General features: G+C 45.7%; 1 protein-coding gene across 1 annotated transcript in view; it reads left to right on the forward strand.

Moving 5' to 3' along the window:
- VWA1 (von Willebrand factor A domain containing 1) overlaps window positions 1-17,375 on the forward strand; it is a 124,803-nt gene extending 107,428 nt beyond the window's left edge. Inside the window, exons 9-13 of the mRNA XM_083163389.1 lie at window positions 1,069-1,341; window positions 5,753-6,028; window positions 7,564-7,836; window positions 11,900-12,169; window positions 16,764-17,375. Coding sequence (XP_083019515.1) covers window positions 1,069-1,341; window positions 5,753-6,028; window positions 7,564-7,836; window positions 11,900-12,169; window positions 16,764-16,804 — 1,133 coding nt within the window. The 3' untranslated portion in view covers window positions 16,805-17,375. The remainder of the gene's footprint in view (window positions 1-1,068; window positions 1,342-5,752; window positions 6,029-7,563; window positions 7,837-11,899; window positions 12,170-16,763) is intronic.
- Window positions 17,376-18,592: the final 1,217 nt, after the last annotated feature.

Genomic DNA, 18,592 nt, shown 5'->3' on the forward strand with positions numbered 1-18,592 from the left:
CCTGGCAAAATGCTATTTTGCCATGAGGGAGCCCCTTTCCTGGCGAGAGTCAACTTGCATGAAACTGTTCATTTCAACTTTGCGAATTTATACAAAAACATTTACCGCATGCACATTCAAAATACTGATTGTTATAATTATGACTCTTGAGGTGAACGTGCATCAAATCCGCCTTGAGCCACCCGGGACCTTCCCAGGCAGCAGGATCGCATGCCATGTATAACATGCTATTATATTGGCACAGGCTTTTTATTGCGCATCCCAGTATTCTTACCACAAGGGTATTTTTGCCTGTACAAATTTGCTTATCTGTATCAAGGATAATGAGGTGTCCTATGCGGAATATAGAGGAACATGCTGATATCTCATATTTTATTCAAAACCATTTTTGTAGTAAGAAAAAGGTTTGTCAGCCCCCCTCTTAGTGAGGAATGTCACCATCGTCACCTCTTGGATCTTATTTTTTCATAATTTTTTTTGCAAGTGATTGAATATCAGAGGAAATGTTCCTCTTCCAGTCCTTAAGATGCCCATACACTCACCGATTTTGTGTGCTGTGCTTTTTGTACTTCAAGTTACCATGCGATTTTGTCACTTGAAGTGGATGCGATGTACTGTACTTTGCGCGTGCGATGCGGTGAGATGCGATTTTAGCCACTTTTTTTTTTTAAAGTTAATAGTTACTAATGGACATCACATCGCATCGCATGTACTCCTGTACTGATGCGATGCAATGAAGCACAAAAAGTACTGCCTGCAGATACTTTTTGTGCTTTACGATATTGTACTCTACTTTGATTTTAGCATCTAGCTGGGTACACACTAAACAATATTCGTAACAATTTAGCAGATTCCAATCTCAAAATATCGTCCAGTGTGTTCACACGATAATGGCTCTGCGTACACACGTTGCGGCTGGCTTCGGCAAGTTGGTAACGATATCACTGTGTACACGCATCGTTTAGTGTACACACACACACACTCTTAGGCCCTTTTGCATTGTGTTTGTTCTGCCCTTTACGTCTCACCACCTTATACTGTTCTCCTGTTGATCTCATTTTCTCATAGAATCCCTCCAAAGAAGAAATTTGCAGGCTCAGGATATAACAAGTACAAGTTTTCTGCTCTCCTGGTCAAGGTTGCCTACAGACGAGGGGCTTTATGTTTTGGAATATGTGCCCATTTTTGATCCAAGGGCACAACAGAAGACTTTGTATAGAGAGGAAACCAATTTGGTTATAAGCGATTTAAGATCAAATACCACGTATCGGGTTACACTGTTTCCCCAATACAGTACGCAGAATATTCAACCTGATGTCCTCCATGTCTCCACTCAGCCGGGTAGGTTTAAAGTTTTCTAACTGGGACAGATAGGCAGTATTGCTAATACATCGATGTATGCATTAATTATTTCACATATCCACAGCTAAACATCTATATTCCTATGGCTCTACAGTAGCACTACAGCAAACACGTCAGGAATCAGGGGATTGGTCATCAACTGATAGACTCATATATATATATCTCTGCAGGGCCGCCAATAGGGGGGTGTTGTGGGTACAGCTGTTCATGGCACCGGCCTCTGGAAGGGCCCAGGCAGCTAATTTTGCCCACCACAACCCCCTGGACTGCCTCTGCAGCACTGCGCTCAGTGCGCTGAACAAAGCCGGTCTAGGAGTGCAGGCTTATTCAAACCAGGACCCCGACGGCCAATAAAAATGCTGCACTGGCTTTTGAGCCAATCAGAGCTCAGGTACCGGCAGCCAATCAGAGCGGCTGCCGATATGCAAGCTTTGATTGGCTCACCAGTCAGTTCTGCATTTTATTTGCCATCCTGAGTTGAAGAAGACTGTGCTCCGGGATCTCCAGGCTGCAGCTCAGTGGAAGAGAAGATGAGGGAGCAGGAGTCGGGTTACGGTAAGTCAAGTGAGGAGGGGGGAGGCAGGCCCAGACTGGAAATGAGTCCCGGTCCCCAAAATTCCTGAGGGCAGCCCTGTATACCTGTTGCAAGAAGCTGTGTGTGTAAATAATAGTTCTGTTTAATCAAATTGCTAATGTACCATAAAGAAGATGCACAGGCAGTGGACACAAAATATGCAAAAACTTGTGTTACTTAGGTAAGACCCTGTCCCATTCTCGGCCGGCTCAGCACTGATTTGGCAGGTGGGATTCAATATCCCGTCTGCCAAGCGCCGAGAAAAGGCCGTGGCCTGCGAGAAGCGGACGTAAATCGCCGATCTGCGGCCGGGAGCTTAACAATTCCCAGCCGTTCTCGGCAGAACGTGACCTACTGCTCGTAATGTCGGGCGCGTTCTGCCGAGATCCCCGTTCAATGCTGTTGGGGGAAGATAGCATTGGATAGGGCCCCACCGCTGTTTTTCCCGTTAGGAATAGCGGCGGGAGATTGAATACCCCCCTTAATGATTTATATGGTATAATACCATAGTGGTAAACCCACGACAGGTTACAATTATTTTTAAAATACATGATTGGAAAGCATAATAGGAAACTAATGAGCTACTAGTTAAACCACATGACAATTACATCACATATATATCTTATCATATCATGGAGAGAGATCACATGAAAAGATCGCCCAAAGCAACCAATCAGCTTCCAGATGTCATTTACAATGTTTCGTGTAGTCTGTGAAATTTGGTTAATTTGGGCAACTTCTCTTCTGTATCTCTTTATCTCTAGGTGAGTAGTTTTAACCCTTATTGCACAGGCATCTTGCTGAGGTGTATATAGGGGGTTATTCTGGTTCACTCCTTCTGACAAATTCCTTCTTAGATGGACAAAACCATGTTCACTGCAGGTGGGGCAGATGTAACTTGTGCAGAGAGAATTAGATTTGGGTGGGGTTTTACTTCAAAGTAAGATCTATATTGCAGTGTAAAAATAAAGCAGTCAGTATTTTCCCTGCACAGAAACAAAATAACTCACCCAAATCTAAATCTCTCTGCACGTGTTACATCTGCCTCACCTGCAGTGCACATGGTTTTGTCCATCTAAGAAGGAATTTGTCAGAAGGAGTGAACCAGAATAAGACCCATAGTATGTAGACTATATTCTGTTTCTTTTATCCTTCCGCTTCTTTCCAAGGGTGTCTTCTTCATTCCATTTCAAAGTAAGGCACTGTGATTCCGATCTTTTTAACCTTCTCACAGTAATGAGCTTGAAGCCATCTGATATACCTTGGGGATGTTTACAAAAATACATATTAAGCACAGAACAATTTGGAAAGTTACAGAGACAATTTATCCTGCACAAAACTTATAAAGAGGACAACTAGAAGCTGCTAGAACCTTCATTCCTTAGCAACGGCTACTCCTGTGACCTTGTTGGAATGATTTTCAACAGATGAAACAGCTCAAATGTGGTATTTCCAGATGCACTATTTCCATTGCCTTGAAGATTTGACGTTTCTCCAAGGGATGGCAGCCAATGGTTTTGCAACGGAGGGTCCTCTGGTGGTATAGGAGCCAGAGGTGATGGAAGTGTGGCTCACTAGCGATCTACTATCGGCTAAATCCAAAGGCCTCTTCTCTATCGTCATCCAGCTTGATCTGTCGGCTGCCTTTGGCACTGTTGACCACCCTCTCCTGCTCAACACCCTCCGCTCCTTCGGCATCACTGGCACGGTCTTCTCCTGGTTCACCTCATACCTCTCTGATCGCTCCTTCTCCGTCTCCACTCTGTGCTCCTCCTCTCCTACTACCCCGCAGCCAGTCGGTGTTCCCCAAGGGTCAGTCCTTGGCCCTCTCCTCTTCTCCCTCTACACCACCTCTCTGGGCACCCTCATCAGCTCATATGGTTTCCATTTCCACCTCTATGCTAATGATTCCCTAATCTATCTCTCCTCCCCCGACCTATCCCCATCACTCCTGTCCAAGGTCTCCGAATGCCTCATGGCCACTCAGCCTGGATGACCCAACGCTTCCTGAAACTAAACATGGCTAAAACTGAACTTCTAATCTTCCATCCCCCCGAACATCCCCTCTTCTCCCACTATCTCCATCAGCATTGGTGAAACTGAGATCACCTCCACCGACCAAATGCGCTGCCTCGGTGTCATCATTGACTCCTCCCTCTCTTTCACCCCCCACATTCGTGCTCTCTCAGTCTTGCCGCTTTAACCTATGCAACATTTCACGCATCAGACCATTCCTTTCCACTGACGGGACCAAAATTCTCATTCACTCTCTTGTCATCTCCCGCCTTGACTACTGCAACATCCTTCTCTCTGGGCTTCCTCTCACCCGCCTCGCACCTCTCCAATCCATTCTTAACGCTGCTGCTAGGCTCATCTTCCTCTACCGCCGCTCTACCTCCGCCTCCCCCCTCTGTCTATCTCTTCACTTGCTCCCCATTCCTTTCCGAGTTCTCTATAAACTCCTCACCACCACCTACAAGGCTCTCTCCTCCTCCACCGCTCCATACCTCTCTTCACTGATCTCTATCCACACTCCCTCCCGTCCTCTTCGCTCCATCGCTGACCGCTGCTTGACCTCTCACCTAATCACCTCTTCCCACTCCCGTGTCCAAGACTTCTCTCGCGCTGCCCCCCTGCACTGGAACAACCTCCCGCCACCCATCAGGCTTTCTGATTCCCTTACCTCCTTCAAGCGCTCCCTCAAAACCCACTTCTTCCGACTAGCCTATCCTTCCTCCTCCTCCTAACCTCTTTCGCTCCTCCTATCCTGCCTACCCTACCCCTCCATCCATTCCTACTTATCCTATTGTTTTTCGTTCATCCACCCACCTCCTTTTTAGTCTGATAACTCTTATGAGTAGGGCCCTCCTTCCTCGCGTACTCACCCTACCTCTTTACCTCACCTGTGCTCCTGTCCTGTTCTTCCCTTCCTCTACTTCATCTTCAGCCTTCTCGACAATTTCCACACCTACTTCAGAACTGATGCTGATTTTAGTTCTACCAGCTCTACCCCTATTTATGCTGTATTTTATCATCACACCCTGTGCGTTACCTTGTCATTTGTTTTTTGTTTGCTATGTATGGCGCTGCGGACACTTTTTGGCGCCTTATAAATAAACATACTACTACTACTACTACTCCTCAAGGTGGTCACTCCACAGGCTGCATAGGTATGATTCAAGGGCTGGTTTGGTCACTGAAGATGTAAAGGCAGAATGGTCTAGATCAGGCTTGTCCAAACCAAGGCCCTCCAGCTGTTGTGAAACTACAAGTCCCATCATGCCTTGCCACAGTTTTGCTATTAGGGAATGCTAAAACTGTGGCAAGGCATGCTGGGATGTGTAGTTTTCCAACAGCTGGAGGGCCACAGGTTGGACATGCATCGTCTAGGTGATGATGGGCTGTATAGCGTCACCTTCATGGACACCAATGCATTTTGCTTTTTCAAACCAGCTGTACACTTGGGGGGTTATTCTGTTTCATTCACAAGACTGCACCAGACGCCACCCTGCCGCCCACCGATCCATAATTGGCCACTATGCAAATTCACACAGCCGCAATTTGGTCTGAATTACCCCGTTTATGTGATTCTAGGAAGTATTTTATGTGGATCTGACTCTTTTGGAGTATTTTATGTTAATCTCCCTTATTTCAGTGTATTTTATGTGACGACGATTCCCGAAAATGGGGCATGGCCTTGTACCAGCTAGACCACGCCCCCTTTTTGGCTCTTTGCCTCAGACTGGTTGCCTCAAATTGTTTTAGTTTTATAGATCTTTAAATATGTTGTACCTTAATCTCTGTTTGTTTTTACAGAACAACAGCAAACAAGAAGCTTACATGTTCGGGACAGAACCGATACCAGTTTCCAGTTGACCTGGGCCAGGCTGCCGGGAGATAAAGGGCCTTATATTTTAGAGTTTGCACTAGCATCGGATCCAAAACGGAAGCATCGAAAGATTTTACCTGTGGATCAGACTGGTATAATGTTTAGCAATTTAAGCCCTAATACCCAATACCAAGCCACTTTATTTTCTGACTCCAGTGTCCAACATGTTCCACCACAAACCATCCAGATCTCAACACTTCCAGGTAAATCCTATGGTGACAAATATTGCCCTACAGAGACCTACCCCCATCGGGGCAAAGCCTATTTAATGAAACCAGTAGTTTAGGAAATTGACTCCGCCCTTCTGATACAGTGGTCAGTCAGTCTCTACGCTATATACTGACAGATCGCAACGGCACTCTACTTAGTTTGCAGTGTAGTATGTCAACGTTTCAGGACGTTAAGGGACTTGCATAGCCACTGTGGCGCTAACACAGGGGAGGCGGGATCGTTGCGGGCAGGGGGCATTTGCATGCGAACCCCCTTCGTTTCCTGGGCATGCCCACAAAAACGGTGGGTGTGCCCAGGAAAACGCTGGACATCCCCTTGAGAATGCAGTTGGGCATCTGCCTTCTAGGGGCAGGTGGCTGATGTCACAGTACATAAGCCCCCACCCCCCTGTTCTCCGACCCGAAAGCCACCAGTGTAGGTCAGTCCAGACTGACTTCGATTTGTGCTCAAGGTAAAAATCATTCGATGGTCAGAGACCATCGAATGATTTTGGCCCTGTATGCCACCCTGCCAATGGATGTATATGCAAAGCATCCATTCGCAAACCAGCGGAGATGTGCGGACCATGGCAAGGGGCGAGTATTCGTGCGTGTGGTGGCCGGTGTTAGATAGCTCGCAAAGCAGTGAATTTTTTCTGCTTGTGAGTCAATCAGAATCACCCCCTTATCTGCACATAAAGATGTATTATTAATATTATTACTACTGTATGTTGACTTTTCTCCTTTTCTCCTCTTTGTATACACTTTGGGCCTTATTCTGGTCTGTGCGGACGGAGCCGAATATGCGGCCAGGACCGTGCGTCCTAAACCACGCCTTTCGTACGGATCGCTCACTCCGTCCGAATGCGGTAAGAAGCTGTCCGAACGGACCGCAAGTGTATTTCTCATGAATACACCTCCTCCATCTCAGGGAACCTCCCCCATCATTCGATGGTCGCAGACCATCGAATGCAGGACCGAGTGGTCCGCCAGCTCCCGTAACCTCAGACCACATGGGCATTTCTCCGTGCAAAAGCAGGGATCTGGGCGGGCAGCTGACATCCGGCAATGTCATATGTCCGCCCCCTACACGTGCGTCACGGCCGCATTACCATACGTACGCCCAGCGTTTTCATGGGAACGCCCATGAAATGCGGGGTGTAAACATATGGTAATGAGCCCAAACAGCCCTTCACACCCCTCTCCACCCCCTGTTCGTAGTGTACACATTTCATGCGGAATTTGGACGTGCGTCCCGTTCGCACATGCGCAGAGACGCCTCTGCACATGCGCAGACACAAAACATCGGCGGACCGACCGCACGCGGACATTACCGCACCAACCAGAATAAGGGCCTTTGTGATGTCATAGTAACTGCTTGTCACCCTCACCATTAGCTGCGACAACCATAGTTTGAATTTCATTCTCCCTTAACCCTTGGGGAAGAGTTGGTTGGAAAATGGACATATTTCATAAAAAAGAAAACTTTACATTGCATTCTTATATTACCTTTATCTTTTGTTTTGTAGAACAATTTTGGCCAGCTCAGATTTTAATATCTGACCCAAGTTCGCACAGTTTCCGGGTGTCATGGGGTCCCAACCTGGACAGTATTGCTGGTTATGAAATTCAGTATGGACCACTCCCCAGCAATGCAATACAGACCATACAAGTGGATGGCAGAGTGAATAGCACCATTGTGGATCATCTGACATCCAATACAACATACTTGGTTACCGTGGCTGCCATATTTAAATCTGGCGGAGAAAAAGCATTGTCCGCTATAGCATGCACAGGAAATAGTAAGTATCAAGCGCAGAACAGATTATTTATACATGACTGAATTCAGGCTCTTTCCATGATTCTTTCATTAGTCTAGAACAGGAATTCCCAACCTCGGTCTTTATTTACTGAGATGGAGGTCCATTGGAAGATGGAATGTTGCTATTGGCAACCAATCAGATTCTACCTATTATTTTATAGAAAGTGCTAAATAAATAAGTAGATTTTGATTGGCTGCCAATAGCAACATCCCATCTTATTAAAGTCACCCCTAACAGTCCAGGTTTTAGCGATATCTGCAGGTGACTTAGGTGCTGGCATCTGGACATGACTAAAACCTGGACATTGGGATTACTGATGTATAACTGAATACATCAGTTTCAACAAGACAAGGCATCCCCCCCCCCCCCCTGGTCCTACCAATTGCTAGTTTCACTAATGAACCTGCTGTTTTTTTCTTGTGCTATGTTTTTCATCTGTGCATGTGTCAGAGTTGTGCCACGCATGCATCCCCGTAGTGATTACACAAATTCACATTCCTGCACCAAGAAGTGTATTACAAATGTGTTTATTTGCATCCTAGGTGATTGCAGGGGGATGGCTAATGAGATGCAGATGTAGCTTAATATGTTGCTGAAAGGGGTTGCATATAGAGATGCTGAAAAGACTCTGGGTGAATTTTAATAGGATGAGCGATTCAGAAAGTGAAAGATTTGGTAAGAAATCTTCAGGTTGTTTAAAGCGGCAATCATTTAAAAATCAAACTGGTTCTGCAGTGTAAACGATTGGCGCTTTAAAAAAACTGAAAGTGGACGTTTTTGCATATTTGTCTGCAATCCAAATATATGTCATTGCATATTTGGATTGAATCTTTGCATAATGCATTGTTATCGCATTAACATAAAGCATACCTCCTCACCTTTATCCTGGCCGACTCGGGACACTTGTATGCGTGTTGGAAATTTTGGGGGGATGTGGCCTAACGGAAGGGGGCGTGGCCTATACCTGCGGCTCTCCTGCGAGGCCACTTCCCCCATTTCGTCACTGTGGGGCATGCCCACCAACAAATCGGGACGTTCCCACGACAAGCGGGACAGTAGGGAAGTATGCATAAAGTCACAGATGCAACTGCAGCAAAAGACACAAAGGAGGCTGCAACTGTGTCCAGCTAAGAATCATACACCATCAACAGACCCCACCTCCTCAACAGACTCCCCCCATTAAGACTGCTTCCATATATATATCCCAGGCTAGTTTTCCATCCCAATCTACCCCTGGTTAGAGATCACGGGTGAGATTTAATAGGATGAGAGATTCAGAAAGTGAGAGATTTGGTAAGAAATTTCCAGTTTTTTTAAAGCGGCAATCATTTGCGCTTCAAAATCAGATTGGTTTTGCAGTGTAAATGATTGCCGCTTTAAAAAAACTGGAGATTTCTTCCCAAATCTCTCACTTTCTGAATCTCTCATCCTATTAAATCTCACCCCACATGTATTTGGAGAGTGAGCTAATGTATGAGGTTTGCTGTTGGGCAAAAACAAAGCAAAAATGTGTTTTGTGAGTGCATCGGTAGCATAGGGGGTTATTCAGACCTGATCGCGAGGCTGCCTAATTGCAGAGCCCTCCGATCAGGTAATTTGTGTGCAAGGCTTGCTAATGGCTTGGGAGAACTACACTGATTGGCGATTAGCGGTAACTCCATACGCGTAGCCCAGGACTTACTAGGCGGATGTGATTGAAGCAGGCTTATCGAAGCCGGAGCTGATGTCACATGACTTCCCTTCATGGGCACTCCTTCATTTTCCCTGGTTTACCAACCCCAAACACCAGCTTCCTGTCAATCAACTAGCGAATGGCGAGCGATAAACAGGTGTCCCCAACATTCTGCCTGCATTCCTATCACACAACTTCAGTGCCCATGATGTATTGAATTAGTTAAATAACCTTTAAGTATCTCCCCTAGCAGCAAGTGTAGCTCATGTATAAAGGAGAAGGTGTTAGGTGCAGAGATTAAGGCATGGGCACCATGTGTTCTGGAGGGGAGCATCGGGCAGCTGATATCCAATGACCTTAGCTGCCCGCCCCCATTTTCATGGGAACGCCTATGAAACGCTGGGTGTTCCCATGGGCGCGACTACCCGCCGCCCCCCCACGCCCCCTGCCCTCACTGGTGGGGGCCAAATGCGCAGAGGAAAAACATCAGTCCTCCGTGCATGCGGCAGTGCATGCGGAGGATCGAATCCACCTGAATAAGGTCCAAGCTGTATGTTTATCAGGTTGGTATTGCAGCTTTAACACTTCATACATGCACTAACTCTCTGAGCCTGTGCCTAAAACTGGACAGAGATTACATTAGGCCCATGGTGTTTATTCACACTGCAGCCTCTAGGACTTCGGCCCCCAATCCCTTCATATAATACACTAGTAAGCCCGCTCTAAGCAAATGCTTCGAAAGCTAGTCTGCTACCTTGGGATTAAACAAACAGAAAGTTTGTGTAGAGCGCCAAGGTGTAGTTAAAACACTAAATAATAAGTAAATTTGATCAATTGGGTATCACAAAGTAAAAATACATTTAATTATCACAACAAATTAAAAAACACATTCAATACAATGCACGTTAGTTTTACACCTAAAAGACTGATAATTGTGCTTGGGTAAAATAAGGCATACAGTAAACCACTTGTCAATAAGTGAGAAATTGATGTTGGATACTTAAGTGAGTCCCGCTTGTTCCAAGATACTGCTACTTGTTGGTTTGGTTTTTTTTGAGGTCCCAAAATGGAATGGGGCAAGGTGGGGTGGGGGAAGGTGGAAGTCCAGATTGACTTGTACTTGTGGGGATCCAGTTGGTCAAACCAACAAGTAGCAGTATATTGGAACAAGCGGGACTCACTTAAGTATCCAACATCAATTTCTTACTTATTGACAAGTGGTTTACTGTATGCCTTATTTTACCCAAGCACAATTATCAGTCTTTTAGGTGTAAAACTAACGTGCATTGTATTGAATGTGTTTTTTAATTTGTTGTGATAATTAAATGTATTTTTACTTTGTGATACCCAATTGATCAAATTTACTTATTATTTAGTGTTTTAACTACACCTTGGCGCTCTACACAAACTTCCTGTTTGTTTTTTCCAGTATCCACCTCAGGTGATTGAACCCCCCTACGTGTGAGCTGCCTAATAACAAACCACCCCATCTCCCCAGCGCCTTTATCACCTGGTGGAGATTCACACTTTTTTTCTGCTACCTTGGGATTGCCTCTGTGTTTCGTGCATGTGGGAGAGAGAAAGAGATATGAAGGGGGAAATTTTTTAATAGGATGAGAAATTCAGAAAGTGAGCGATTTGGTAAGAAATTTCCAGTTTTTTAAAAGCGGCAATCATTTACACTGCAAAACCGTGGCAAAGCTATCCAGAGTGGAACGAGCTATATCCGCATACCACAATTACCGGAAAAATGGACCCAAACTTCCGTTCATGGGAAAGGGACGTGCGAGAGATGGGAGAAGACGTAGCTCGCCTCAACTGCCCGCTGATTCCAGGAAGAAGATCGGATGGGAGGTAAGATTAGGGACAGTTAGCCAGTGCCCACATCCGCCTGGGAATTCCATCTTCAGCGGCAGCGGACCCGCGATCCCCAGCACCGGTCCCAGTGTGCCGCCAGCCATCAATCAACCCCGCCAAATGGAGAAATACACACTATGCTCCAAAAGGATCTGTAAACATTACTTTCAAGGGGAATTTATTCCTTTATATTTATACTAATAAAGTTTAATCTTATTGTTTTATGGCATGCACATTTTAAATATATATTTAATATATTCAAATTTTTCAAGTGCTTGGTATATATCTATAAACACTGCAAAACCAGTTTGATTGACGCTTTAAAAGACCTAGAGATTTCTTACCAAATCTCTCACTTTCTGAATCTCTCATCCTATTACATTTCACCCGTAGTTTCACTCGCTGCCAGCAGATGGCAGTGTTTCAGAGACACAAACAGACACCCTTTATTCTACTGCTCCTGGAGAAATGAAAGTAATTGCACTCAGCACAGTTATATCCTTCTTTTGGTAGATGACACAACAGTGAAGTACCTCGGATTTGAAGATCTAGGTGGGAACAGCCTGAAGGCCACATGGGGCTCTGCAGATGGAGAAGTACAGGGCTACAGAGTAAGGTGCCGAAGACAAGCAGGCCGTTCCTCGGTAATCAGCGTGGCTCCACAAACCCATAGTGTACGTCTGATGGATATACAAGAAGGGGCCACGAACAAGATCTGTGTTATGCCAATTTATCAGGATGGCACTGGGAAAAGTCTATGCAGAAAAGTACAGAAACAACCAGGTATGTACAGTACTGACCGCCTTAGTACAAAAGGTTGCTGAGTCTAAAATCTTACAGACACTAGTCAGCCAGAACTGTAATGGGCTCTGTAAAGTGTAGTATACAGAGGTGTAACTCTGGGAGGCAATGGAGTCACCTGTCACCGGGCTCCTGCTCCTAAGGGGGCACCTCTCCTCCCCTGCGTGCTTTAATCAATTGACTGAAAGCCATTGATATCTCTTCTGTAGCTGACTCCCACTCCAGACATGACCATAAACGGTACTCTCTTTATTTTAAACATAATATAGATAACATACATACCAGCATACATATATTTATATAAGGTACTGTGTGTGTGTGTGTGTGTGTGTGTGTGTGTGTGTGTGTGTGTGTGTGTGTGAGGGGGGGGGGGGGGGGGGCGCAACAAAATGTAACTTGCCTCCGGGTTCAGCTAGATTTCTCTTGTACCACAGTTTCCGCATCCTGTTATCCAGTTTGAGCTATCCCTAGGAATATACAGTATGATTTCCTTTGCTTAGCAGAGGTCATGTCTGCCTGTGTAAACTTATATATCCCAATGGTCGGCGCTTGGTTAGGATTAGGCTGCGGGGGCAGGAGTGGTTAGGGTTAGGCACTAAGGTGGAAGGGTTATAATATAATAATTACCAAGCAGGTGTCCGGATTCTGCGCATCAAGATACCACCGTCGGACTTCTACCATCCCAACCCAACCTTCCCACGTTCCGTGGGTCAGTCCCTACTTCAGAGGTCTGTCCCACTGTCATGAACAGGGCTGAACTATCTCAATCACCAGTATGTTGGGGAGGTGTGACCGGTGGCTGGTACTAGCCACAATGACTGCTTTGTATATTCAAGTCTTATTAACTGAGAACATGAGGTATAGAGAGGGGAAATCGTGTGGTGTTAAGATTATTGTAAAGAGCCCTAGAGTATGACTATATTTTATGAATTATGCTGAAGCCTGTGGTTGTATGTTTGTGGTTGTGTGTGTGTGTGTGTGTGGTTGTGTGAGTGTGTGTTCGCTTTATTATTATTATTATTATTATCGTTTATTTATATGGCGCCACAAGGGTTCTGTAGTGCCTAAGAATACATGGTACTTGTTTCCTAGCACGGCGACCATCGTATGCCATCGCATACCACTAATTAAGGGATGCGATGGGACCCGAAGAGCCGCACTGTACAATTTTAATATCGCGTCGCATCGCATGCCATTACAATGGCATGCGATGCGATCAGACCCGATTTTTAATTGTACAGGCACCGATGGGTGATTATATTATGTTAAATGCACCCCCATTGTTAACGCCACCCCACTATCAATGCCAACCCGAAGCATGGCGAGCGCAGCGAGCCCGCGAGGGGCGGCGGTACGCGTCCTCCGAACTTTTCATTTCCCCACCATCCACGTTGGCGTGGAGTTGATATTATATAGTGTCGCGAGCGCAGCGAGCTCCGCGAGGGGACACGGAATACATGTGAAGTAATCCGCTGCACTCACCACGCTTCGGGCTCAATGGCTCGCTGCGCTCGCCACACTATATAAAATCAACTCCACGCCGACATGGATAGTGGGGGTATGAAAAGGTCGGAGGACGCGTACCGCTCGCTGCGCTCGCCACGCTTCGGGCTCGGTGGCTCGCTGCGCTCGCCACACTATATAAAATCAACTCCACGCCGACATGGATAGTGGGGGTATGAAAAGGTCGGAGGACGCGTACCGCTCGCTGCGCTCGCCACGCTTCGGGCTCGGTGGCTCGCTGCGCTCGCCACACTCTATAAAATCAACTCCACGCCGACGTGGATACTGGGGGTATGAAAAGGTCAGAGGACACGTACCGCGGCCCCTCGCGGGCTCGCCACGCTTCGGGTTGGCGTTCATAGTGGGGGTGGCGTTAACAATGGGGGTGCATTTAACATAGTAATCACCCATCAGGGTGCCTGTACAATTAAAAATCTGGTCTAATCGCATCGCATGCGATCGGGTCGCATGCGATCGATACGATGGCATAAGATTAAAATCGTGGGCTAGGAAACAAGTACTGAATACATATGTCTATAAAACACTGTAGACACCCCCATATATGTTGTCTATATCAAGACAATGGGGGTTATTCTGGTTTACACCCAAAAGGAAAATTCCTTCTCAAATGGACAAAACCATGTGCGCTGCAGCAGGTGGGGCAGATGTAACATGTGCAGAGAGAGTTAGATTTGGGTGGGGTTTTACTTCAAAGTCAGATCTATATTGCAGTGTAAAAATAAAGCAGCCAGTATTTACCCTGCACAGAAACAAAATGACTCACCCAAATCTAATTCTCTCTGCACAAGTTACATCTGCCCCCCTGCAGTGCACATGGTTTTGTCCATTTGAGAAGGAATTTGCCTTTGCGAGTGAACCAGAATAAGGGCCAATATACGTGTCTTTCTTCCTAACCACTAAACTGTTAAAAATGAGAATTGTTATCAGTGAAGGAGCCTGGTTTTATTCCGGCCCATGTAAGAAGCCAATCACAATAAGAATGACTGAACTCAGCTTAGAAGGTGAGCGGATTCTCAAGCCGCTTTCGCTATGAAATTATTCATTGTCCTTGGAGATGGAATACAGAATGAATGCAGTGAGCAATTACACTCAGTGTTCAATATGATTAGGGATCAAGCAATATCCTTGACAAATGCCGAAGGTCCATGCTATGAAATTGTATCTTAGCATTTAGCTAAATAGAATCTTCCAGCTTTGTACAAAGAAGAGGATTTAACTCTAAATTTAGCAGACGTTCTAACCTGATCATATATGGTTCTTCACAGTTCCATCTGCTGATTATAAATGAGTCTTCAGTTCTATCAAATGCATAATAAATCAAACAATTAGACAGAAGCTTGTGTGTAAAGAAATATTTCTTCTCTGCGGACCGGTATTACGGGTCGGTAGGGGGTACGATTGCTATGGGGCCCAGCGGCTGAGGGGACCCAGCACAGCCGGTCACCCCCTGCACCAGCAGAGGTTTTTTTTTGCATAATTTTACCTGTATTAAAACTGTCAGCTGGTCGATTGTGGGGCCTAGTTGATGTGTGGGGTGGGTTGGATTGTTCGGATAGGGGAGGATGGAAGAGTGGTAGTGCATCCGGAAAGTATTCATATCGCTTCACTTTTCCCGCATTTTATATTTTACAGCCTTATTCCAAAATAGAAGAAATTATTTTTTTTCCCCTCAAAATTCCACACACAATACCCCATAATGACAATGGGCGGTATTCAATGTGGATTTTGGCGATGTGCAGCGAATCCTGTTTAGGATTCGCTGCACATTCGCCACTGGTCGCCGCGTTCCGGAGCCTCGCCGGCTCCAGTATTCAACTGGGGGCTCGCTGCCCCTGACCGACGAATTTGAGCTCCTGCGGTGAACGCCGCAGGGAGCCTGAGGACAGTGGCAGGCAGGGAGATGGAAGTCTCCCTGCCTGCCCCAGAGCGTATGTGGGGGGGAGGTGGGCTCCCCGGGTGCCAGGCAGCACAGGCTGCCCCCCGGGGGTGCCAACAGGGGACCGCGTATATTCACTACACCCGATCATGAATATGTAATGATCGGGTGAAGTGAATATATAAATATCTAATGAGCGTCTCGGCTCCGGCCCACTGCTGGCTGGTCAGTGTAAAAAAAAAAAAAATTTTTTTTAATTAAATATATATTCATATGCTTACAGCACATGAATAAAAATAGCATGCCCCTCCTCAGAATAAAATTCCAGATTTTTTGACACCAATTGTAATAAACAAAACACTTTATTTTAAAAGTTCACATTCCACTTCACCATAAAAAGATAGCGATTGCTACTCGGTGAATAATGGCGAAAAAAACCTTTAAATGTATTCGCCATCTGGTCATTGAATAGGGTGATTCACCGTTTTAGTCAGAAATTCGCCTTACAGCACAAAATCGCCATAAAAACCTGGCGAATCAGCCTCATTGAATACCGCCCAATGTGTAGATTTTTGCAGATTTATAAAAAATAAAAAAACTAAGAAATCACATGTACATAAGAGTCAAAAAGTCAACCACTATTGGTCAACAGGCAATGGTCGACACATTAAAATTGTTGACGTGCATTAGGTAGATATGGTCCACGTGGAAAAGGTTGACATGGAAAAAGGTTGATATGAGTTTTTTCATGATTTTTTTCTTTTAAACCGACTTGTTCATACTTTACCATCCCAGCGGAGAATATAAGTGTTCTGACTGTGCCCGAAGCATGGTGAGCCATTCGAGGGGACGCGGCACATTGACACGGTGTACATGTCGACCTATGTGGCACCCAAAAAAAATGATAAACTCACGTTGGCCTTTTCCCTCATCGAACTTATCAAGTTCGTCCTTTTGCTTGTGTGGCCTTTTGATTATGTTGGACCAAATGCATGTCATCCTTTTTGAGGTGTCGACCTTTTGCCTGTCGACCAATAGTGGTTGACGTATTGACTGACGACCTAGACACTGTCCACCAAACGATCCACACCCACGGCAGACATTTTCTGTCCAGCCCTGTACGCAATTTTGTTGAGTCATGAACTGAAAACATGGTTTGTTTGTTTTGCTTCCCAGGAACTTCTGCAATCCACTATTTGACAGTGCGGGCCCCGTGAAGACGCTTCCTAGGAACACAGCGATGCCCATCATGGCTGGAGTTCACAGAGGAGCAAATGCAAATGTCTACAGACTGAGAGAAGCTGCTGTGAGACTTGTCTATGGCTGTGGGACTTGTCTATGGCTGTGAGACTTGTCTATGGCTGTGAGACAGCAGGCATTGAGCGTTGAGGCTCCAGAAAATGAGCGGATGATCTGGGAGCACACTAACCTGATATGTACATGGCATTACTGACAAATATTCCTGCTGACTGCACCCAGCCTGTGTATATGATTTCTAACCACTATGCTCCCAACATGACCGTGTCGTCTTCACTCCGGAAACTGACTCGTATCAGAGCCACTGCTACAAGGACCTGTGATGCGGGCTAAGAAAATGTTACTTTGCTGTCCTAGAGAGAGCGATGAAATATATGTTGTATATCTGAGTTATGTATATCAGGAACCGATCTGTTACAATAAAAAGATCTCTCCTGTGCCAAACGGAAGGTTCCACAGGAGAGAAATAGTGGAGTGAACCCAGAATGCGCAATGTATGGAAAGACGCCATAAAGAGGATATTGTATATTCCCACATTTCTTTTTGTCATATCTGCAGACTTAAAGGGAACTTCATAGATGTGTAATAGCCAAAATAAATAAAAAAACTTTATATAATTTAATAAAAAGCTCTACATGGAAATCCACCCTGGCCCACTGCTGAGCGTTCTGCCAGTCTGTCTTCACAAAAACCGCTTGGAAAAGGGGCGGAGTCTCCCGTTTTCCCCGCGTATCTGACATTCCATGTCCTATCTTCTGGCAGAGCTTTGATTCACGTGCAGCTACATTAAGGGGGTTATTCTGGTTGGTTCGCAAGGCTGCGAATTCGCAGCCTTGGGAGTCCACCAAACCCCACCCGGTGAATGTCTGGTCGCCCGCCTCAACATCGCAGCGCAGGTTCTCCCGCACAGGCTGCGAATGGCTGTTTAGCATAAACATCCATTCACATGCTGTGGGGAACACCCACATATTTTGATGGCCGCTGCACGCACCCGTGATGTCAGCTGCACGCACCCGTGTCACAGCCTCATTACCATGGGAATACCCATGAAACACTGGGCATTCCCATATGGTTATAGGGCTGTGATGCGGGGGGGGGGGGGCAGGCAGCTGACATCACCAGACCCCCGCCCTTCCCTGCCCCCTGCATGCCTAGTAGGGTGCGTGGGAACCAAAACTTTGCCATGGGTGCACGCACCCTATGTCTGCACATGCACACAAATGCGCCTGGGCAGACGCACAACATTGGTCCTCCGGAGGACCGAAGGAACATGAATAACCCCCTGAGTATTCTCTTTCACATGCGTGTCAAATGTGTGTTTTCCTTTAGTGTTCTATTAATAATGACACGTATGTTCTCAGAACAGAAGAGAACTATAATATAAAAACACGTGTATATATATTAATAATATACAGTATACAGGTGGTTGAGTGGCACTCATAGGTTTTTGAAGACATAAAGACACTCGTCCATTTCATTCAATTCAGCACTTGGACGAGTGTCTTTGTCTACAAAAACCGATGAGTGCCGCTCAACCACATATATGTACACATCTTCTGGAAGAGGCACCGGGCAAAGCAAAGATATCTACAAGATACGAGAGTGCCAGACAAATATATATATATATATATATATATATATATATATATATATATATATATATATATATATATAGGCCAGGAGGCATTTGACAAATATGTCACGGTCGAGAGAGTCGATCGGGTTCCTATGAGAGGACCTTCTCCAGG

Source organism: Crinia signifera, chromosome 19, assembly GCF_055691185.1.
Source record: "Crinia signifera chromosome 19, ASM5569118v1, whole genome shotgun sequence".
Taxonomy (NCBI): domain Eukaryota; kingdom Metazoa; phylum Chordata; class Amphibia; order Anura; family Myobatrachidae; genus Crinia; species Crinia signifera.